Source organism: Lycorma delicatula, chromosome 6, assembly GCF_047948215.1.
Source record: "Lycorma delicatula isolate Av1 chromosome 6, ASM4794821v1, whole genome shotgun sequence".
NCBI lineage: Eukaryota > Metazoa > Arthropoda > Insecta > Hemiptera > Fulgoridae > Lycorma > Lycorma delicatula.
In genome coordinates this window covers 155,247,365-155,273,768 of record NC_134460.1, presented here as the reverse complement: position 1 = coordinate 155,273,768, position 26,404 = coordinate 155,247,365, and the positions used below count along the sequence as shown (strand labels likewise).

The 26,404-nt window shown below is 29.6% G+C and overlaps 1 protein-coding gene across 3 annotated transcripts in view; it reads left to right on the top strand.

Annotated features, from left to right (window-relative positions):
- The window catches only part of LOC142326391 (uncharacterized), a 65,274-nt gene extending 49,944 nt beyond the window's left edge, over window positions 1–15,330 (top strand). For all 3 annotated transcript variants that reach the window (XM_075368865.1, XM_075368864.1, XM_075368866.1), the window contains one exon: window positions 14,082–15,330. In XM_075368865.1, the coding sequence (XP_075224980.1) occupies window positions 14,082–14,186 (105 nt within the window). In that variant the 3' untranslated portion in view covers window positions 14,187–15,330. The remainder of the gene's footprint in view (window positions 1–14,081) is intronic.
- Window positions 15,331–26,404: the final 11,074 nt, after the last annotated feature.

Genomic DNA, 26,404 nt, shown 5'->3' with positions numbered 1-26,404 from the left:
GACCACCAAAGAACACCAGTATCCACAATCTAGTATTCAAATCTGTATAACAGTAACTCTCTTTACTAGGATTTGAACCTTAGAACTCTTGACTTCAAAATTAGCTGATTTGCGATGACGAGTTTGAAAAAGAAGTTGCTACTAGTAACTTCTTTTTTGAACTTTTTTTCAATGTCACTACTAGTGACTTCTTTTGATTTGTGATGACGAGTTCACCGCTAGACCAACCGTTGGTCTAGCGGTGAACTCGTCATGACTTGAAAGCTCATGACTGCTACACCATACGTCCAACAATGGACATGTTTCAAAGCAGCAGCTTACTGAGCAGTTCGTAAACTCCAACAATTCATTTGCTGCATTATATTAAAATTTCTTACCATTCATAACAACGATTTAAAGAAACCGTCTGCAAAATTTTTCATTCTTTGTCTTGCACAACAAATAAGAGACAAAAGAGATCACATTGGCGGCTGCTGCAACTGCACCAGTTGTATAATTTTCATTGCGAGGACTACTGTATTTGATAGAGACTTTGCATTGCCATCAACGTTTAACACGCGGTGAGACAAAGCATAAAATGGCAAACATTGAAGTTAATGTTTGAAACAAATTTGAGATCAATGTTACATTTGTACATTTCTTATTATAACCCGAATGTATTCTGAAAATTTAAGTAAATTTTTATTTTATTAAACTTATTTAACTGTTACGTGAATGAAAAATTATTTATTAAGTCTGTTGTGCAATATCATATGTGTGTGTGTGTGTGTGTATATATATATATTTTTTTTTCATCATTATAACCAGATATCGTTTGTATTGAAATATACAATTACATGTGTTGGCGTCACTGTTTAGTAGATTGGGATCATTTGTTTATAAGCGTTGTTAAAGTGAAATTTGTATTGTAATATCAGTATTATTTATTTGTGTTCACTTTTGTTGACCAAGTAAGTAATTTTATACCATTCTAACATAAATTAATAGAATTTAAGTTTGAATTTTTTGTGTTTATGAACTGAGTGTAGCTTTAACTTGTGATGAAAATTTATTTAAGTTCGACGTAAAATCGTTTATTTAAGCAGCACATTAAAAAATTATTATATCGTGGGCATATTATTACTAGTCGTTTTTTAATTAGTAATTTAGGCAATTAAGCAGTTTGTTCCACCTTAACTTTTGTATCGTATACGTTATTACTCACGTGGTGTAAGGCAAGGTTAGCCTGCGTAGGTTAACCCACCGGGTTGGTCTATTGAACGCATCTTCCCAAATCAGCTGATTTGGAAGTGGAGAGTTCCAGCGTTCAAGTCCTAGTAAAGCCAGCTATTTTTACACGGACTTGAATACTAGATCGTGGATACCGGTGTTCTTTGGTGGTTGGTTTTCAATTAACCACAATTCTCAGTTATGGTCGGACTGAGAATGTACAAGACTACACTCATACACATCATCCTCTGAAGTATTACCTAAACGGTAGTTACCGGAGGCTAAACAGGAAAAAAAAGAAAGAAAAGCTTGCGTAGGTTAAGTTTCGTTGAATTATATTTATAAAATAAATAAATAACAATGGTAATATAATGGTTATATTGGATGATATTAACTATAACCCAAAAGTTTGCTGTTTATAATTATAGATATAAATTAACCAAATTTAACCTCTGAATCTTAAGTCACTCTGAGGTCAGAGCGTAAAAAGTAACAACGTTTTACTTGTCTAGAAAATAAACTCCATAACTGCAGTCTGCATATCTAACCTTTAATGATTTTACATCAGATTTTCTTCTTTTTTTGTCTAGAATCCAAGCAAAACATTCAGTTCAAAAAATTCTGAGGTAGTTGATATTCACTTCCCTTTTCAGAAACAACTCAACAGAGGCATTTCCTTTCATTTTTGTCAGTGCTGTTCTATTTATTGTATATGTAGCAGAAAGGACTGCTTCATTACTTCACCCCTAAGCAATTTGGGTAAGTTGAGTTCAAATGCAACCAGGATCTTGCCACCTCACAAATGATTCTGTTTTCTTTCTCAGCTACTCTAGATTGTTGTGGAGTATTAGATACAGTCATAAAATGTTAACACTTGCATTAATTTTTCCAAGCCTGATTCAACTATAGCAAAGTGTTGTTTTATTAGATGGACATTCATTTGATTTATGCCATATAATTTGCTTTTACAACAAATAAGTCCCACTTAACAATTTTTAGAGAGATGACCTAATTTTCTACAACAAAAACATTTCTTGCCATTGTGATTAGCCTTAGCATGACTCCCTTTTGCTAAAGTTTGATCTAGAAGCATGCTTCCTGGGTTGACTGACAATCAACCTTGAGTTAAAGATGTTTCGTATCATAATCCCAACTCATATTTAAAAGTAGTTTTGCAATTCAGACCGTGTCTTCTGTTGGCAAGTCATGCCATGTGATGTAAATGGGGTAAAACACATGAGGCAATGTTTATTAAAGCCTTGCGCACGCCATTCTCATATATTGTTTTGCCTAGGAGTATCATTTCATTTGAAGTTCACTGTACTTTGCAAGAGGAGTGTCAGATTTATTTTAATTTCAACCATACTTTGTGGGCAGTAGGATGTAACTCTACCCAATAAAAAATTTCTATCTAGAGAAAGAATAATTCTTTCTTGACTATTCTTCTTTTTTCTATTTGCTATGATCCATTCACCAGTTTCTTCTGATAATCAACACTTCCAGTCTCAGGCTTTTCAAAGGTTCTATTAACAACTTGAACAAAAATATGTTGCTCTAAACATGTCTGCACAATAATATGCCCATTAGTTTTTCAATTTTGTTTTCTTCTGATGTCTGTAAATATTCCATGATTTCCAACTAGATGTAGAAAAAAAACACCCCATCGCTTGATAACCGTAAACTTATATTTACAACAATATAAAGGAAAAACCTCCACGTCAATTTTCCATCTAATGTGTTTACCGAAAATTGCCTGCTCACCTACTATATTTGGTAAAACTCGCTAAAAAAAATCTGAGATCGGTTACAAAAAACTATTTCTTTAATTTTTGATTGTGAGATCCATGTAATCCTTACAGGGATCACTTGATAAATTTTAATATTATTTACAAAGTATTCTTATATATAAAAAAAAAAAAAAGTTATATTTATAACCCTTAAGGAAACTACCTATGTACATCTCTTAACTACTACTGCTATTATTACTTACATCATACTATGTTATAAAAAACTATTTACAGAAAACAATAACATTTCATTATATCTATCATTTAATTATGAATTTTGTTATAAATAATTCAATACAGATTTGTTTACACAAAATCATGATCACAACAACGTTTCAATCAAAAGTTTTATGAGATAACAAAATTAGTTAACAGCTGAAGCAATTAAGATAAAATAAAGCTTCATACACATAACATTTTGTCATTACCCTTTTGATAGTTTTTGTTGAGGTTTCTCTGTCTTCTGTCTGCATCTTTATTTTTTAGTAGCCACTGCAGCTCTGTCTTGCTGTTTTGATGACTTCTTACCTTCAGTGTTGATAAGCCTATATACTGTTGCAGTCTCTTTTGTAGCTCCATCTTGACTGATTTAAATTTGCATATCATTGTTAAAAATTTGTAAAAAAAAATGTAAAGTCAATTCTTCCCTAAATATTTTGGTTCTCATTGGAAGTTTATTACTTTCTTTAGTACACAGATAAAAGTAATCGATGCTGAACCACTCCCTTGTCTTAGTTCTGTTTTAATTTCTAATTCTTCTGACAATTTTACATCTGATTTTGTGTTTAGAATAGTCTGTCTGTTTAGTAATGTTAATTATGTTGAGATCCTTACCAAATACTAGAACATTAAATAAGGAAGTTCTATAGATCGAGTTGTATGCCTTGCCATTTTTTCTCCTTATTATTGTTTTAAGGGTTGTGTTTTGTTGTGCATATGATCATAATTTTCTGAATCGTTCATGTTCTCCCAGTTATTAAGTCTATGATTAATTCAATTCTATTTTGAAGTACTTTTCAAAGTATTTTATTTGTCAAAGGTAAGAGGAAAATCCCTTTGTGGTTGTTTACTTCTGTTTCATCTTTTTGTTTGTGTAGTAGATCTATTAATACATTTTTCTAATTTTCATGGAATTTTTCAGTTTCCATATCTCTTCTAGCAAGTTCTTCAGTATTTTCTTGCGTTTTTCATGATTCTTTCCATAATTCCATATTTTTCAAGCTATCACCTGCTATCTTGTTATTTAATTTCTGGCAAATTTTGTCTATTTTCATTTAATAATTTTTTTTTTAAATTTTGCAGTTTATGTTGTTAGATTTTGGAATTGAAATCTTAACTTCTTGGTAGTGTAATAATTTTTCAAAGTACTTGCTGGAATTTTACAGTTGTCTTTGTTGTTATGGCCTATGCTATCAAATCATACAGCTAAGTCTTTAATAGAAGATACCTTTTGTATTGCAGTATTATTTTGTATTATTCAGTTCCACAATATATCGGCATTTGCAAACCTTCAAAATTGAGTATGAAATCAATTTTCTTTTTGTAATTTAAAAGAAATACTAAAAGAAAAAAAAAACTAAAAAAAGAAAGATGTGAGTAGCTTATGAATAAACTGTCATTTATAAATACTATGAAAATTAGAGAACCGAAGTGCATGCCTTGTCTTACTCTACATCTAGCATAAATAGACTTAGAAATGAAATTATCAGTTTTAACATAGGGAATTCTGATTGTACAAAAGGAACATTTTATGGGAAAAACACATCGTTGTAATCATTGAAACAATTTGAACAAGATGACTATATTTTGAAAATAAAGTATTTAATATTAAGCTTTTTATTGAGGTCAGAAAGTTATAAAAATATTCTTCCAAAAGTACAGCCACAACTAGTAGTTTGCATGTATCCTGTTTGTTATAATAACCAGCGACACACAGTCATGGTTTAATAATGCCTTTCGTACAGTTTTATCAGACTACTTTATACTTCGTTGACATTAATATTATTATTATTATTATTATTATTGTTATCATTATCATCATCATCATTATTATTCGCAATATTTCTGCCAAAGACTCATCTGTGTAAAAAGAATAACAAATTTAAAGACATTAAAATCATATCAGTAAACATTGTACAATTTAATATAATGGTGAAATTTAAAAAAAAAAATATGTAAACGCAGTTGCAAGCAACCACTTTTTCTTAAAGCCACTGTTTGATTTCAGCTTTCCTTCAGTTGTTGTGGTAACTTTATTATTTACAACTTATTTACACACTCCACAAAGTACAGAATGAAAGAATATTCATACCTTACTTTTTTCACATTGAAGCGCTTTCGGGCATAAGCCTTTTTTTTTTCTTTCTTTTCTTTTTCCTGTTTAGCCTCTGGTAACTACCGTTTAGATAATTCTTCAGAGGATGAATGAGGATGATATGTATGAGTGTAAATGAAGTGTAGTCTTGTACATTCTCAGTTCGACTGTTCCTGAGATGTGTGGTTAATTGAAACCCAACCACCAAAGAACACCGGTATCCACGATCTAGTATTCAAATTCGTGTAAAAATAACTGGCTTTACTAGGACTAACGCTGTAACTCTCGACTTCAAAATCAGATGATTTGGGAAGACGCGTTAACCACTAGACCAACCAGGTGGGTTTCGGGCATAAGCCTGTCTTCAGTAATGTTTACTGAATTTACACATAGGTAACATTTGTTAAAATTTGTTCAGTCAATAAAAATTTTAATGTTATTAAAATTTACTTTAATTTGCGATCTTATGTTAACATATTACTGTACTGATTATCTAATTTATATGAAATTGCTTATAAATTATAAATTACCAACTTAAATAATATTTATAAGAATATCCCTAGTGAATTCTGTCTGCAGATTCATTAAGCTGAATTTACATTTGCGTCTGGTTTAAAAGTATCTAATTGTACAGTGTTAAAGTGTACAGTGTATATTAAGAGAACAAACAACTCTCCCTGTTTTATTATAGGTTATTCAACTTCAATGTATGCACCTTTTGTAGCTTGGCAGATGTCTAGAACAATAATCTAACTCTTGGCAGATGTTTAGGAGCATCTGCGGCATTATTAGACATATGAGTAGTATAGAAACCTCGGGTTCAACTGTCATTTTGCTTTCTATGAAAGTAGTGATTATTTGGAATTGAACCCGATGTCATGTTTTTTAGATGAACATGTGTTTGTAGTTAAATTTATGAGCTGAAAGAGTGGATTTACTGCAAAATATATAGCCAAACATGGATTTGAGATGTCCCCCAAAATTACAGTAAATAACCAACAATCAAATGAAGTTTGAACCTGAAGGTCTCTTTTCACGGGTTTATTAGATACATTAAAGAACGGCTACTCACAATGATGAATGTGTGTTCACGTTAAAACAGTTAATTTATTGAAAAATTCATAGTAAAACAATTGTTTTATTCATTGAATAGTTTGATGCTGTCATGGGGATTCCCCCGTCTCTATTAATAATGATTTCTCAACTATAAAGGGAACCACTGTTTTATTATTATATTCTCATCGAATCCAATCTTTCATTTAACTGCAATCACCATGATTAAGTGCAAATTGTATTATGATATTTGGTCATCATTACTTTCAGCGATTGTGTAATATATCATTGATTATTATTTAATGCATATAATGTCAGTTTAAACTTCAAAATCATTGTTAGTTCCTTATCTCGAAAAGGTGTGTCCTAGGCCAATTCTAACACGATTTTGAATGGGTACTTTCCAACTTCCTGGAGCAATAGCTGCTAGTTTCATGCGTCTAGGTCCAACCATTCTCAAGATATGCTTTTTCTTACAATATTTTTTGTATTTGATGATGAAATAAAATAAAAATATGTTTTTATTATCTAGCAGTCAACAGGTTAACAGTTCTAATCACTTTTAAATTTATTACTATGTTTTGAAAAAATCTGTCATCATTACTTTAAGCGAAAGCGGGATGATATGTGATAAAAGTTGTGGATTGTTTATTTTTTTATTGTTGAGATAGCTAATGACATTATCTTATGTATATTACACATAAAAAATTGATATTTATTATATTAAATAATGATTTATAAAAAAGGGCGTATCTTGAAAAGGGTGCGTCCTACACAATCTTTGATGCGATTTTGAAAACCTTAACGGTTTAAAAGAGTACTTTCCAGAACAATAGGTCCTAGTTTCATGAATCTAGGTCCAACCGTTCCCGAGATACTTGCGCGAGTAGAATTCGCTAATGTCAGTTCACCTCAAACCTATTTCATTATCAGTTTTTAAAATAATCTTCTTTATAGTATATGTTCCTTCAGATTTGCAAGGCTAAAATAATTTCATATAAAACCGGAAAAAAACAGTAAATGCTGAACAAACTCTATAATGCTATATTGAACCCGACGTTGAATGTGAACGTGTTCAGTGTAGCAAACGTGAATAGCATAATATTTATACTCATCATTAGCTTTTTGTTTATTTAAAATTACAAGGCAATTATCACTTTCATCATGTGGGAAATGTGTGATGACAAATATGGTGTGGGCATGGATTTTTACATTACCATTTCGTTAATTTGCAACTTGCGTTTTAAATTCTCATCTCCAAGTCTATTATTTTCTATATATTACAACTTTGAATGCAGCTAAATATTATCGTTTTGATATGAAAGTCTTTGATGAAATAATCTTTCATATCATAACATTTATCATAAAACTCTTTTGATAGCCATGAAGCAATATCGAGTAATAATAATATTTTATAAACATACGTGTACCAGTAGTAATTGTAATAGTTTTATTTTATTATCACCCGTAATCTCATAAAAAGCCGATCCAGGATTCATTTAATTCTTTAGATTGTTTTTTTTTTTTGTAACAAATTATCAGACTGTTTCCCTTCATCATGATATAACTTTGTCGCATTAAAAAAAGGGCCGATGAGATTTAATGTAATAATAGTTCTTTAGATTGACTCACCTTAACATTCTTCTTTTACTGTTGCTGTGATTTGCAACTTATTAAACGTTTTTTTCATATAACATCTAACTTTTATATGTACCAGAAATTAGTAAATCTAATTGATTTTTATTACATTTTAGACTAACTTCATATATAGTGTTTGACTCATCGGAATTCTGAGTAGCCAAAGTTTCTGAATAATAATCGATTGCGGAATCCTGATTGCGGCTTTTCTATTATAAAACTCAATTAATTTTTTTGAATGAAATGAGCTTTAATGGACATTCCCCTTCTAAAAATAATAATATAGTAAATCATCTAATTCTTGTTTTAAACTATCAATGTCGATTGCTGTATCAAAATGATTGCCTTTCCTTTTAAATTTAAGATCATGGCATGCATAATTGAAAAATTTAATACTGTTTGGCTCTTTTACTTTTCGATATAGGATTTCATAATCGGGATCTTTTTTTTAATTTAAAAGAATCATAGAATAATATACGAATCGTCTGGTTGTATCTATAATTACAATACAATTATCTTCATTATCGTGTGTAAATGGTACTGCCATAGTTTTATGTCTCTGCTTTATTGTTTAATCTATCATTTTCAAACATATGATTTGAATATTCATGCACAGTTGTTTTCTTTTTCGATTTGATGTAATCAATCCTCGATATTTTCAAGTTCTTTTAATTTTGCTTGTAACCGAGTGTTACACTCAGATATATGCATCTTGATATAACTTGAAATTTTTGATGAAAAATTCTATTAAATTTTATTACATTTAATATAAAACTTGGGGATATCCAGGAAGCTATTGATAGTATTAAATTATCACAAACCTTTTATGACATTCATAAGACATTCTCTTATTACATTCCTCTTATGATTTCACAGTTTGACCAGTGACTTTAGACATTTCCACAGCAGCCGGAATTCCGGCTGAGATCAGTTGTAGTTGATATATGCAACAAATATTTATTACCATTCATTGTTTAATATGAACTATTTTATTGTAATTTCAACTGTATGTAAAACATAAATTATTTATAAACCTCATTTATAGTTCAAAAATGATTTTGTAATTTACTTATTACAACAGTAATTATAGGTACTTAGTATTAACACCACCACAGCTATAGCTTTATTTAAAAACAAAGTAGTCAATCGGATTTCGGTGGAAAATGGGCCGAAAATAGAGTTTAACATAAATAAATATTTATTTTATAAATATAATTTAATCAAACTTAATCTACGCTCGCTAGCCTTGACTAATTAACATCGTAATTTTTTGAGTATTTATTTAATAAATTCAGTAATTATTGCAATTTGATTATTTAAATAATAAATAATTGTAATTACTGAATTTATTAAAAAAATTAGGGTGTTAATTAAGTCAAGGTTAGCGAGCGTAGGTTAAGTTTGGTTAAATTATATTTATAAAATAAATAAAAATAAATAACCATTTATATTCTGTTTTGAATCTGTTTCAGCCCATTTTCCACCGAAATCTGATTGACTACTTTGTTTTTAAATAAAGCTGTAGCTGCGGTGGCGTTAATACGTGAGTACCATAATTATATATTAAAATGATCTCATGTTTACAGATTGCAGATATTTTAGAAAAATATGATGATTCTACATACAATATATCTGAATATCTTACATTGTTATATTCAAAATTACATGAAACTGTAAATGTTATTGATTATAAACTTAAATGTAAAAATAAAACTAAATATAAATTATATTGAACATGGAAAAATTGTCCAAGTTTACTATACATAATTTTCAATATAAAAACACAGCGTCAAATATATTGCATAATATTGCTTTTGAATTGGTATATCGGAAAGAAAATTTAGAAAACGAAAGAAATCCTCTTTTAAAAAGAAGTTTATGTTTAATGTAAATCAAAATGATTATGTGTATGAAATGGTAGTTGAATTATATAAAAATTTAAAACCTATAATAAACTTTTTTATAATAAATATTCTTTATATATTAGATTATAAACAATTATATTCATATATCCAAATTTGTATAAAGAAATTTACAGTTCTAACCATATAATGCACCTACATAAACTATCAAGTTTTGTATATAACCAGTTTCTGATTGAATTAGCATACGTCTTAATGCCAAAGGGTACCGTTTTTATTTTACTAAACTAGTTCAGCCTACCTTTCCAGTAAACTTTAATCAATCGCTAAATTTTTTCATGTGTATATACTTCTCTGAATCTGTTAACAAGATAACAGGTTTTATTTTTTGGAGATGGTTAAGTATTATTATCATCAGTAAGGTGGAGGAAATGTGACAGAAGTTTGGCTCTTATGGGATAATTTTTTTTCAAATCCAAGAGTTGTAAAAAGGGATTTGTGTCATAAATTTGAATTTTTGGCTTCCAAACAATTGCTGATAGCATATATACAGCTGCAAATAAAAGCATCTTATAATTATCAGTCTTTTTCCACAGGTGAAACCTCAAAAACCGGTTTAGTATTTTTTTATAAAGAAATTTTTGACATGAAGATTAGTCTGCTTCATAGAATATCAACTAATTTATTCGTAAAAAATCTAAATAATGAATACATTGAATAATATATTGTTAGGGTCATCAATTGGAAAGTTTATTCCTGGAGTTCCAGTAAATATTTGAGCATTACAAAGCTTTGTGGTAACATCGTATGTCAACCATTCTAAACCCAATGTTTTGTCTCTTTTTTTTGGCAACAGATATTCAAGGTCTTTTACCTATTTGAACAGGAGGCTGTAAATCCTGTCCCTTATCATGCTCATTATCGGTAATATCCCCAAGAAAAAGAGCAACTAACATCAGCCATGTACACAGAACCCTTCTTTAGTTATACTCGTTGCAATGCCAGTAGAGCCTGTCAAACTTTCTGGAGAAATCACGTTGTGGAATCGTCTTCAACTATTCGGTACAAGCCCTTCGGGTGGCTGGAATTTCATAGACAAAGCAGACATCCTATCGTCATCGAAATTTACAATGCAATCGCTGAGTTGAACCATCACGACACACAAGTGAGTTTCTGTTGGATCTCTAGCCATGAGGGGATTCTGGGTAATGAATGTGCAGATTCCGCTGCTATAAAGACGCATTTAGTCAACCCTCTTTCACTACTATTGTTACTACATCCTAATTTATTAACTGTGTAAAACTCACACTTTGCGAAAAGCGGCTAGATGACTGGATTGCTACAGTAGACAAGTGTGAGGGCAAAATGTTGTTTTTAAACTAAAGTGATATCTGAAATACATGTATTTTAACTTGTCGATAAGTTGTTTAAGTTTAACTTGTTCTCATTTTAATAAACTCTGGGTAATCGGTTGTTAATTGTATTCACTTGTCATATTTCAATATTTATCAGATCAGTAATTAAAACTTGACCTGATACAGATTAAAGACAGTTGTGACATAATTTTATTAATGAAATGAAATTAATTATGTATTTACATTAGGAAAAGTTAACTATCATATTTACCATATTATTACAAAAGATATTTGAAGTTAGTGCCCTGCAGAGCTAATGCAGCAACGCTAAAGTAATCATACTGAGAAACACCTGATGCAAAATGTTATCAGTGTAAACGTTCGTTTTTAGTTATCGATAGTGCAATTTCAAAAGTATGATAGTGTAGAAGGTTTTATATTTGTATAGTATTATAATGTTATAAAAAGTATATATTCAAAAATAGTAATTTAAAAGTTTTTTTAACTTCTGCATAAAATTCCCATATTCTTGTAAGGTAAAAGGATTAATCTATTTTTTTCTCAATGAATATGTTTAATTTACAACTTCACCCACCTTGGCGGCGAAGAAATAATGAATATTTTTAATATCTTAATCTTCAAAGGAGTTAGGGCCTCTGTTGATGGCTTAAAACCTTCTCTGAGATAACCTTCCTGCAAATTTAAAAGTAATTGGTCAGTTGGTTCTCTGGTTCTTGCATGATGCATTAACAAACAGACAATAATATATATATATATATATATTATTTTTTATTTATTTAATCAACCAAAGTACAGAATAAATAAAGTAGGATGACTTAACTTATTATACTACAGCTGCATTATATATTCATCTCAAATTACATTACAAACTTCGTAAAATATAACATATCATGCATTTATTTATTTTATTTAAAATTTAAAACCTTTAATCTTTTTTTTAAACTTATTCAGTTAAATTAAAAATTAAAGAAAGTAGTAATTAGTAAAGTAGTTGGTGAAGTAAGTTCAGTTAAATGGACAACATGCATAATTAATTGCTTTACTTAAAATTATTTTTTTAATTTTAATTTGATTTTATGCCTTGATGTCATATTTTTAGATATGTTAAAATGTTTAAATGTTAATTTTAATTTTTCATATTTTAAATTTTGTTTAATTTTTAATTTAACCGAATAAGTTTAAAATAAAAATAAAAGGATTAAAGGTTTTAAATTTGAAATAAAATAAATAAATGCATGATATGTTATTATATTTTACGAAGTTTGTAATATAATTTGAGGTGAATATTTGCATATATAGTGGAATAAGGTAAGTTATTCTACTTTATTTATTCTGTACTTTGGTTAATCTAATAAAATAAATATATTTACATATAGTGCAGAGGAGTATAATTCTTAAAAGAATTGTTTAAAACAAAAAATTTATATATATATACATTTCTAAATAATTGTGTTCTGTTAGATTTTGAGTGTACTTTGTGCATGCAAAAGTTAGCCATTAACCTTCTAACAAATACCCCATTTGAAAATCAAATGATTGTTTGCAGACATATTATAAGAACACAACTCTGCCCTCCCAAAACAGTACCTCAGGGACATCCCATTTGTTACCAGTTGATGGTAATGATTGGTCTAGCCTCCCACGAGGTGCGCTCATATATCTCACCACTCTAGCCTCACACGCAGTCCCCACGGAAAGCCCATTATTATTGTTAAACAGAAATTTTTTAAATTTATTTAATATTATTCTTATTATTTTTGTAATATTATTTAGTTGAATGATACGAATAATTCAGTTCAAACCTAACTCACACAGTGATAGAAACTCACAGTTTAATTAAATTCAAACTCTAATTCAATTCATTAGAGTTTGTGTTTCAACCGGCAAATCATATACTTATATACTCATATATATATATATATATATATTTTTTTTTTTTGAGATTGGTATAATATCTAAAATCTTCTTAGTTATGCTGAGAAATGTGGGTAAAAATCTGGTTTCATTGATCGAGTAGTTTTTTTTTGTGTATCTCGAACAAACAAAAACCCTCTTCCTTTTTATATAATAGTATATAATAAATCTTTATGACTAAGAATATACTTTGTTCTTAAATAATTTTTGATAATAAGTAGATCCATATTGTTTTTGAAACCTATGGAAGTTTTTCTTATTAAAAATTGTGATAATGAGTTCACTAGAGAACCGCTTTGAAAATTACATATTTTTATGAATATTTTTGGTATGTACCAAAAATATTATAGTCATGTGACTAAAAATATTGAATAGTCATGACTATCAATATTTTGATAGTCATGTGACTATCAACAATATTATTTATTAATACATAGTTGCAATTCCTAAGCAAAGATTTCTATATCATGATCAATATCAAATCTCAGTCAGGTGAGATATTTTTCATATCCTGTAAAATTCCGTTTCTGTTTCACACATGAGCTTCATGCTTATGTGGCGATATAAAAAATAATTATTATTTACGATCAAACTCTCATTAAGTAATTGGTGTATATTACAAAATGAGTTTTTTTATAATTTGGTAAGTATTTATGAGAAATAAGATAGAATTCAAAATCTTAGATAACGTTATCTGTGATGATGTTTGTGATAAATGAAAAATTTCACCATAAGCAATATTTACACTAATGTCAGTAAGATGAGTAGCAGCATTTTTTGATAACGTTTAGCGAAACTTGGCATATTAAAGTCACCGAATAATAATAGTAAGCAAATTAGATATACAATTTATTTTTATTTAATAAATTTTACAAAAAATCATAAACATATTTACTTTATAACATTCATGTTTTGCTTTTTATTACAGCAAGTAAATTTACTACAACTGGAAGAGAAAGTGCTTGCTATTAGTAATGGTGATATTGAAAAAGATCCGTTAGCAATTGAAGAGACTGACTTAGTTAAATCATAAAATTGAAAAGATGAAAATAAAGTGGTAAGGGTATTAGACTTTACATAGAGTGGAACACCAATTATTCAGATGGACCTTTGCAAGACCAAATTTGGATAATTGTAAAGGACAATTTAAAAAAGTTTCATCATATATACTGCAGATATCATTTTAATGTTTAATAGGTAAGACACTAAGTAAAAAAAATAAAAAAGTAAATGTATTTCCGTAAAATTAAGAAGAAATTTGGAACATATGTACAATGTAAGAAAAAAGAGATATAGTAATACGGTACAATGTGTAGAAATTTGCTTTTATAATTATTTTTACAGAGGCTGGTATCTATGTTTTTGCTAAATGAATACAAAAACGTCAATTGAAAAACTCAGTAAAATAATTATCAATAAAAATAATTTACATTGAAGCAAAGATTTATTTTTTCAAATAATGTATTTTTTTTTTTTTAAATTGCCTAGTTTGGATTTAAGTAGTCCAGTTAGTTGAACATCTGGAAAATTGGCATCCTACTGTATTTTTCATTGTTATTACTTTATTTGTAAATTGTAAATTTTGGATTACATGCAGTTCATTTCTTAACTCATATATATACACATATATAAAAAATGTTTTTGGGTCCATGCCCATCTTTAATGATATTTTTTATTTAATAAATTCTTCTTTGTTTACATTTACACATTAATTTTAAGCTTTTTACATTTCATTTTTTTAAAATTGTTTGTTAATAAAATTAAAATATTTTAAAACTTTCAGAACAAATATTTTGTTCAGTCAAGAGAATGAAAACGTATTCCAATCTTATGATTAAAATTGATGTATGTATATATACACATTAATCAATTATATAATATATAAATATATTTATTTATTTATTTATTATCACATTTGGGTGTAACATTTAAGATCAGACTTTCTAAATTTTCTTCAAAGTAACTTTTACAAAAGTCAGATTGAGCCTCCACAGATTGTTCCACATATAGCTGTTGGCTATATGTGGAACAAACATGAGAAAATTGTCTGGTGAACTGAATCTAAACAAACTTCATAGCTTCATTTATCATCAAATCACACCTCACTAGATCACATCTAGAGTTGTAACTCAGGACCTAGTCTCACTACAGGTGAATGAGTTGTCTATATATATATATATATATATATATATATATATATATATATATATATATATATATATATATATACCATCATTTGTATGTTTACATAACTAATTTATCTCCTTGTTTTTTTTCTTCAAAACATCCAATATTTAAATCCAGTAATTAAAATTGTAATTAGCTGCTATAATTTTGTTGAGCTCATGAACTAAGTATTGCATTTTCAAGGTTTCTCTTTACTGTATCTACTAGATTTATTACTATAGTTAAATTAATGTTTTTACTAACAACAAGGTCTTAAAAACCTTTGCTGCCGAAACTAAAATAAATTTGTAAAATAACATTAATACTTTTTTATTTTAAATGAATCAACAAAACTATATTTCTTTTAAAAATGTATAATGCTTGTATTGTATTGAATTTTGTATTATATATTTTAATGTATTTTGTTATTAAATAAATTAATAAATAAAGGTGACAGAAAAGTTAAATATTATTTGTTTATTGCTGACAAAATATACCTACATTTGTTATTCTCAATTGTGATATAACTTATATACATCACACTCTTTTTGAACTAGCATGAATAAGCTTGGTTCACTGCAAAATGACACACCAATTAGGTTGCTAATGGCAGCTTTAGAATATTATGGGCAGATGTAATTTTATGTATATGCATATTATTATAAATGTAATTATGTAAAATGTATAAATAATAATTTACTAATCGAATGTTAAGTGTATAAGTGCCCCTGATTTTAATATATATATATATATTTTAATTCTCTGATTGTTTTTTGTTTTTTAACATTATATGAGCTTCAGTAAGAAATATAATTTGTGTACATCAAAAATGAATTTAAATGTCAGGAAAAGATTTTTGAAAGTGTATGTTTGGAGTGTCGCTTTATATGGAAGTGAAACTTGGACAATCGGAGTATCTGAGAAGAAAAGATTAGAAGCTTTTGAAATGTGGTGCTATAGGAGAATGTTAAAAATCAGATGGGTGGATAAAGTGACAAATGAAGAGGTATTGGGGCAAATAGATGAAGAAAGTAGCATTTGGAAAAATATAGTTAAAAGAAGAGACAGACTTATAGGCCACATACTAAGGCATCCTGGAATAGTCGCTTTAATATTGGAAGGACAGGTAGAAGGGAATAATTGTGTAGGCAGGCCACGTTTGGAGTATGTAAAACAAATTGTTGGGGATGTAGGATGTAGAGGGTATACTGAAATGAAACGACTAGCACTAGATAGGGAATCTTGGAGAGCTGCATCAAACCAGTCAAATGACTGAAGACAAAAAAAAAGGTCGTAAAAAAAGGAAGTTAAAAATAAGCCAGACATAAGCTGTGTAACCCACTGAGTGGTGAACGCGTCTTTCCAAATCAGTTGAGTTGGAAGTCGAGAGTTCCTGTGTTCAAGTCCTTGTAAAGTCAGTTATTTTTACATGGATTTGAATACTAGATCGTGGATACCGGTGTTCTTTGGTGGTTGGGTTTCAATTAACCATACATCTCAGTAATGGCCGAACTGAGACTGTACAAGACTACACTTCATTTACACTCATATGAGTGTAAATATCCTCATTCATTCTCTGACGTATTATCTGAAAGGTAATTACTGGAGGCTAAACAGGAAAAAGAAAGAAGACATAAGCTATACTCGCTAACCTCGTGTTAAATACACAAATTATATATGATATTCTCTAACACTCTGGAGGCGATTAATCAAATTCACCGCATTCAGTATGCACTGATGGTAGAAGTTGAATAAAGATATTTAAAAAAAATTGAGCATTTTTGAACATTATCGTTCATCAATGCACTTAGCATATTCTTTATATCCTGATTGGCCCTTCCAAATTATAAAATGTGGAAAATTTGATTAATTTTTTTTATAAATGAGGTGAATTTGATTAATCGCCTCCAATATTAGAGATTAACATATATAATTTTTATATTTAACGTTAATTAGACGAGTTTAGCGAGCGTAGGTATGTTTTGCTTAAATTTAAACTTTTTTTTTTAGAAAGGTTTCTCATAAAAAATTATTTACCTTAGAGGTTGGTATTAGATGATTGTTTTTTTAATTATTATCGTTTCGACCCTCACCATAGGTTAACTGTGTTTGTCGACATATACCGGCGAAAGTCTGAATAAACAAATATTTCACTGACTTATTTGGTATGTGTCGACATTCAACGGAGAATATCGATATGTGCCATATATTGATTTTTCACAGTAACATTATATACTAAGCTTTTATTATGATGATTAGTCAAGAAATTAAATTGGTATTACGTAATAGATATATCCGCCGTACTGTGTGTGAAACTTCTATTTCAAACTTCTATTTCTATTTGATTTGCTCATTCGACATCTTTTCGGTCAAGGAGATGACGGAGTGTGCCACTCTTCGCTTTGTTTCAGGATCGTACTCAAATATCTAGGTCACACGATTGAAGAATTCTTGGTCATTGTCAATCCTCTCAAGAAGATTAACGCACACGTTTCTTCGATTGTTCTTCTGTCCCGTTGTGAGGTTTTTTTGGCACCGATTTCGCATGTCCAAATCGTCTGTCAAAATTTGATGTACGGTGAAAGAGTCTAAATTTATCTGTTCACTCATCATCCTTATAGTTAAACGACGGTCTGATCTCACAAGAACCTACACACGCTCAACGTTTTCGTCAGATTTTGAAGTTTAAGGTCTCCCTGAGCGAGGTTGATCTTCAACGTGTTCTCGGCCTTCCAAAAATGATTTGTGCCAGCTGAAAACTTGTGCTCTTGATAAGCAATGTTCCCCATAGGCCTGTTTCAACTTTTCAAAGGTCACACTCGCGAATTGCAATAATAATTGATAAAAATATAGGTATAAAGGCAAATATATAATATTGAAAACATATATAGAATTGTAAGATAACGTAAAAAGCTCTTTCTTGAGATATTAACAGATCAGTATTATGTAAGCAAAGGAATCATTTATGCTGCTAAATTGCATGAAGTAAATAAATAAATGTTTGCTTTCAGGCTTTTATGCATGTTAAAAAAGCCGGCAACCAAGCACTCAGTTCATTTGTTTTGAACTTCAACTTGACTGATCAAACCAATTCTGAGGTATCGCTGTGAAATATATACACAAACATCTAGGAAAAATTATAAAACATTTTTTGTTATTGCAGCTTAAAATTGAGGGGCCGAACTGCAAAACTCATATTCTTCATCCTTTTCTGAAAATTATATTTTAATGGATTCTTGTATTCTATGTTGAAATCTACATTTCTTTAACGTCAATATAAAGCAAAACAAACACTATCCTATTTAATAATGAATATAAAATCTGGGTTACCGTCAAAAAACTCACATTCTCCTTAATGTCTGGCTGAAAAACTGATGTTCTCTTCGCCAACCAATGAGAGGCTTCGACTTTGATCACATGACATCAGCTGTTTTCAGCAAGCCTGTTGTTCAGGTAGTAGTGTTGCGAGTTAAAATATTTGTTTTTCATTTTATTTATGAAATTTTAATCTTCAAAAAGATTGTTATCCTTTCCTTTGACTGTAAAAAAGATCAACCTCTTCCCAACCTACCCGACCAGTCTAGTTATTACAGTAGACAGCTATATTTCAACAAAGTTTGTTTCGTTAAAGGACACTCAACTCGAAATCTAAGCTTACAAAATAAAATGCAACAGCCTGTGTTTGGACAGAAAATGAATACAGTAAAAGATCTGATGACATCTCATCCTTCTTTTTGATTGTTTGAATGCCACTAACCTTGAACCCTAGGGCACTGTTCGCCTTATAAGTGATGGGTGTGGAGAACAAAATAACAATTCTATTTTGACAACTATGATAGGTAATCGGTTATAAATTGCACCACCCCATATTGCAAAGCTGCAGATTGTATTTCCTATGACCGGGCATAGTTTCCTATCTCTGGGCTGAGTATTCAGAAATATCGAAAAAGGAGAATAAATATGATAAATATAAATATATAAATACGATGCTTTTTACGATAGAAATAAGATGAAAATAATTACAATGCAAACTTTTTTTAAAACATATAATATACCATGAGGTTGACTGAAGACTTGAGGTTGTGTTTTGTTCTGCCCTGCGATAGTACAATTTGTGATACGGTTTTATGTTTGTTAAAAAGGATTGTTTTACGTATTAAGATTATTTGGATGATGGACTATAACATGTTGCTGTGATTTTTGCGATTGGACCTGTTACACATAGGATACAATCTTTTTTTATATATTTTATTGTATATAGTATGTTACTATAGTATAGTTTTAATAAGAAAGAGATGTTTATTTGTTTACTGCATCGGCAGTAAACAACTTGTTTTGTTTGAACATTTAAATTAAATTGTTTCTTATCAGTGATTAATAATTTATTTTGACTTTAATAATAAATACTGCTCGAAGCATTCCAGAGGTCACCTGTGCGGAGTAGAAGGCCGCTCACCTTGTGGACTTCCTTCGAGAAGTCTGTTCCAGACTACTCCCCAAAAGATAGTTGGAAGAGGCCATGAAGAGAAAAGAATGTTATCGCTTTAGGAGACTGGCGTCGCGGGCGTATTACTACTCTATGAAAGATCTCTACACTGTCCGGTACAGAGAATATAGAAAACAGCGAACTCTACTTATTCGAGTCTCGAAAAGGGCGGCGGCTGAGGTGGACGATGACTGTTGCGGGAGACCATAATCTATCTGATACCTTGCAGTATCGCCTGGCTTTTTCCAAGTGTATATTCTTCTAAAATGATTTTTAAATTGGGTGTTGGCAATTACTAAATTATACTTCATGCAAAACTCTATAAGTCAGTCCCCTCTTTCATTCCTTTTGCCCAGCCCGTATTCACCCACTATATTTCCTTCCTTGCCTTTTCCAATGCTTGCATTCCAATCTCCAACTATTATTAAATTTTCATCTCCTTTTATGTGTTTAATTGCTTCATCAATCTCTTCATATACACACTCTACCTCATCATCATCATGGGCGCTTGTAGGCATATAGACGTTAACAATCGTTGTCGGTTTAGGTTTTGATTTTATCCTTATTACATTGAGGGTTGTAAGGTTCAGTTAACCCTGCATTCTTCCGCAGTTTATTTTATTAACTCTCAAGAAAAATCTATGATTAAAAAATGTTGTCGCACATTCTCATAAAGTCTTTGCCATGATCCTGCCTCTGTTCTGCCTACTTGATGCCAGTTAATAATAACATAAAATCAATGAATTCTAGATGAAAAGTTCGAATTTTAAGTGACAAAGCCTAGTGACAATATCATAACAAATTTTTTTTTTTTTGTAACTTATTTAATGGAAAATTATAAGCAGAAGAAGCCATTTGACATTCTCAGAGGTTAGACGTGGGAAAGGAGCACCTGATAATGTGGGAGTATATCTGGGTATAAGCAATTTTTCATGCAGTGCAACTTTACAAACTTCAATTGCCCTAAAGGTTGTCATCAGGGAGGGTACCGGCCATAAAATCCTGCCAAATTGCTTCTGCATAACCCAAAAGACAGGATGAAAAGAAAAAAAATGGAAATAAGAGTGCATATTTTTCATTGTTTTATTGTTCCAGACTCTTTTCAGAATATTAAAACATCATGATGTACATCATGATAAAAATTGAGTATTTTGGTCTCAAACATCTATTGTGGAGAGGGAAGCAAGTTGGAAATTTTCATTATTAAAATACAGCGTTTAGAACTATATTTCAGTAATTTCACAATGCAACGAACAACATGTGAAACGATCGTAATTTGTTTGCAGTTATTTTTTTCTTTATCTGTAAAAAGTCTTTTTTTTTAATTAACTGTTTATTATTAGGTTAAATTAAAGTTTTTTTTTTTTTTTTTTGTTTTTGAACTCTAGTGAAATTAATATTGAATCAATCCAGTTATTTGTCAAGAAATGAATTATTTTATTTTGTCTGTATTTACAGCTTAGATCATGTTATTTCTTTAATTTAATAATCTAACTATTATCAACGTATCTTTAGTGTAGGGGACCAATACCTTGCTTTGTCTGCCAATACTTATTAAAAAATCATGATGTTGGTACCACCATGTAAACTCAGTCAGATACGATAATACAGCAACCTGGAGGGCTATATTAAATCTGCAATTTGGAACACCCCAAAACCTCAAGGTAGGTATGTTAGTAGACAACAGTATGTTGTGCAGGTAGTTGGAAATCAATGTCATGTTACAATTTACTAGATGGTTAAAACTGTATGGTTAAACTAGATGGTTTATCATGTTTTACACATGATAAAGTACAGTTTACCAGACAACTGTGTGGATAATCATGTTAATCTTACGCATAGATGTTCAGATGGATCTTCAAACTAGTAAAGTAACCCGTGAAGAAGGAAAACAAGTCTGAACTGTTATAAATAAACAGAGGTAAGACTGAAGCAGTCCAACCTCTGTTTGTAAAATGATGAACACAGTATCAAAGTACGAGAAGATACACAAAATCATTTTGCAACAGAGAACGATTATAGATGATTGCAAATATTGATCAAACTTTAGTGAAATATTGGACAATACCTGTGTTCAGACATGAAATCAAGTAATGATTTCTTCTTTATTTAAAATTATTATTTTATCACTTATTATATCTTACACCTATCACTTAATTTTGTTACATTGTAATACTGGTCTAATTAATTAAGTTTTACTGTGATTTCTCTTAATATATCCAGGTAAATGTTGGAACAATTTTTTTTTATCTGTGGAATATCATATCTCTTTCTTTTTTCTGTTTAGCCTCCCAAACCACCGTAAGGTATTACTTCAGAGGATATTTATGAGTGTAAATGAAGTGTAGTCTTGTAAGTCTCAAGTTAAACATTCCTGAGATGTGTGGTTAATTGAAATCCATGTAAAGTAATTCCCTTTACTAGGATTTGAATCTTAGAACTCTCAACTTTGAAATCAGCTGATTTGCAATGACGAGTTCATAGAGTATCATATATATCCATCCTGTATGTGATCTATATAATATGTTATGTAATGATTACAATAAAAGAATTATTTTAGTTGACAACTACATTAAAAAACTTGTGTAATAAAATACTTAAATAATAAAATACATTTAAATCTTTTAATGCTCTCTTAAATTCAGATCTCAGTATTGTTTCTCCCATTTCATCCTCGTCAACTTCCTCTTCTTCCTCTATAACACTATTTTCTAATTCATTTCCTCCTTATAACTCTTCAATATATTCCACCCATCTATCAACTTTACCTTTCGTATTACATATTGGTGTACCATCTTTGTTTAACACATTATTAGATGTTAATTTATATACCCCAAAATTTTCCTTAACTTTCCTGTATGCTCCGTCTATTTTACCAATGTTCATTTCTCTTTCCACTTCTGAACACTTTTCTTTAATCCACTCTTCTTTCGCCAGTTCGCACTTCCTGTTTACAGCATTTCTTAATTGCCGATAGTTCCTTTTACTTTCTTCATCACTAGCATTCTTATATTTTCTACGTTCATCCATCAGCTGCAATATATCGTCTGAAACCCAAGTTTTTCTACCAGTTCTCTTTATTCCGTCTAAGTTTGCTTCTGCTGATTTAAGAATTTCTTTTTTAACATTCTCCCATTCTTCTTCTACATTTTCTACCTTATCTTTTTTACTCATACCTCTTGCGATGTCCTCCTCAAAAATCTTCTTTACCTCCTCTTCCTCAAGCTTCTTTAAATTCCACCGATTCATCTGACACCTTGTCTTCAGGTTTTTAAACCCCAATCTACATTTCATTATCACCAAATTATGGTCGCTATCAATGTCTGCTGCAGGGTAAGTTTTGCAGTCAACGAGTTGATTTCTAAATCTTTGCTTAACCATGATATAATCTATCTGATACCTTGCAGTATCGCCTGGCTTTTTCCAAGTGTATATTGTTCTATTGTGATTTTTAAATTGGGTATTGGCAATTACTCAATTATACTTCGTGCAAAGCTCTATAAGTCGGTCCCCTCTTTCATTCCTTTTGCCCAGCCCGTATTCACCCACTATATTTCCTTCCTTGCCTTTTCCAATCTCCAACTTCTATTAAATTTTCATCTCCTTTTACGTGTTTAATTGCTTCATCAATCTCTTCGTATACGCACTCTACCTCATCATCATCATGGGCACTTGTAGGCATATAGACGTTAACAATCGTTGTCGGGTTAGGTTTTGATTTTATCCTTATTACAATGATATTATCGCTATGCGTTTTGAAATCCTCTACTCTCTTCCCTATCTTCTCGTTCATTATGAAACCTACTCTTGCCTGCCCATTATTTAAAGCTGAGTTAATTATTTTAATATCACCTGACCAAAAGTCGCCTTCCTCTTCCCACCGAACCTCACTAATTCCTACTACATCCACATTTATCCTATCCATTTCCCTTTTTAAATTTTCTAGCCTACCAACCTTTTTTAAACTTCTAACATTTCACACTCCGACTCGTAGAATGTTATTTTTTAATTTTCTGGTGACCCCTTCCTTAGTAGTCCCCACCCGGAGATCCGAACGGGGGACTAGTTTACCTTCGGAATATTTTACCAAGGAAGGCGCCTCCATCATTGCTATATGAAAATGCAGAGAGCCACATTTTCTTGGGAAAAAAAAGCGGCTGTGGTTTTCCATTGCTTTCAGCTGCGCAGTACTCAGACTGAGTACTCGGACTGAGTGATGTTGATATGGCCGTTTAAGTCATTCTGACTCACACCCCTAACAACTACTGAAAGAGCTGCTGCCCTCTTTCAGGAATCATTTCTTAGTCTGGCTCTCAACAGATACCTCTCCGATATGGTTGCACCTTCGGTCCAGCTACTCTGTATCCCTGAGCACTCAAGCCCCCTCACCAACGGCAAGGTCTCATGATTCATAGAGGATTTATTTTCAGTCGGTATTTAAAATTGATACATTTTTTTCTTTCGACATGTTTCTTGTTTGACATGTTTTGTTTAAGTTTCTTTAACATTAGTAGGGAAGGATTGGCTAGTTTTTTTTTAATTATTTATATACATATATATTTTTATGATGACAGATATAAATTAAATTATAAAGGTAAGGGATTGATAAATAATTCTAGATTCTTGCCAGTTGTTGAATCTTGTTTCAAAAAGTAGGTATGTTTATTAACAATTGGTTGACAATTTATTACTGGAATACAGTTAAATTAATGTGTTACAAAGAAACTACTTTTATATTTATGTATACAAAAAAAAAGAACTTATATCCTATAGTTACAATATGAGGGTGAAATATTCTGTTTTGCAAATATGCTAAGTCTAACTAGGATTCAAACCTACAAACTTCCAGATGAATAGTTGAGAGAGATCTTACTATTGTTTTAAAAAAGTTGATGGTATTTTAGATGTATTTTATAAAAAAATAATTTATTTTGATTTTTTTAATTTAATTGAGAGAATAACATGTTGGTAATGAAATGTGTCTATTAATGTGATTAATGTAGATTAACTGTCATTTGTCGGTTGTTAAGAAGTAAATAATCTTAATTTTAAAAGTTGTAATTTTTCTTTTATATTATGTTAATAAGGTAGTAAAAAATGTATGTCAGAAAACTTTAAATATCACTATTTAATGTTTATTCGTTACATGATGCGTAGAATAAATTATATACATATACATATATATATATATATATTATATATTATATATAAATAAATATTATTATCTATAAATAAATAATATATTTTAATCATAAAGATATTTAATTGTATTGATAATATACACAAATTTTGTTTTAAATAAATTATAAAAGAAGTATATGCAGATGAAATAAGAAGAGCAGAAATTATTGCATTTTAGTAGCAGATGCTTTTTTAAAGTTTATCAGAAAAAATTAAATTAATAAACTATTTTTTAATTGTTATTGTTAATGTTATTGTTAAATAACATAATAACATTGTTATTGTTAATTAGTGGTGATATTATATAATATAAAATGAATTGTATATTTTAATGCACGCTTATGTACTGTACTGTTCACAAATTATTTGTGCCCTAAAATTTAGATAGTGTGCAATTCATAATTAATGAAGTTAATTGTTCCTTCAGTGATTATATTATTTAAAATTAATTATGTTTCATTGAATTAATTATTAATTACCATAATTAATTATTTTAATTTAACAAATTATTTATTATATTTTATTATATAAGTAATGGAGCTAGTCATTAATTTAATGTTTTGTATATATAATTTTAGTGTCAATAAATGATAATGATTTAACTGACTTTTTTTATTGTTGTACAATCCTGATTATCTGATCTACATCTTAGTCTGTATAAAGCATTGAATATATATTACAGAATTATATTCTTCATTTTTTTAAATTAATATCTTATTTATAAATATAATTTCTTTTCAGTAACATAAATAATAAACATGTATTTTTGTGTATTTTGAGAATAATGGTTTTTTCACTTAGTTCAGTAATCATGAAATGGGTTTATCACAAATGGCGTATTTAATTTTTCAACGAATTTATCACTTGCAATGGAATATGGCTTTCTTCACTTGTTTTATGCATTAGTTCATCCTTCGCTAAAGGAGAACAGTTTATTTTTAATGAATTACCATTAATTTATAATAATAAATAATTACTCACATATTTTAATCTTTGAAAATCCGATAGATTAAACTTATAAGTCTTGCTGAAATTGAAAACAAACACCCACATGAGATTTTCATTATTAATCGATCAAATAAACAAATTAATCTCTTATTCTGATCGGTGTACAGTAATAGATTATTTTGATTAACGTCAAGAACGATTAGGTTTATTACTCTGCTGATAAAAAAAAATTTCCAAGCATTAGACCCGATGAATCGAGATAAAACCTTGATCTAAATAGAATGAGACAATCCAGCCAGAATTAATTGTAAGATAAAAAAATAGAAGTCATTAGACTCCATATTAATTATTTAATGTATAAACTCGAGAAATGATAAGAAAAAATGTGAAAATATTAAATATAAGAAACGATTATAAAATAATTTACAATTCAGGTTAATGAATACTACTTGAGTAGAAGACTTTGTGTT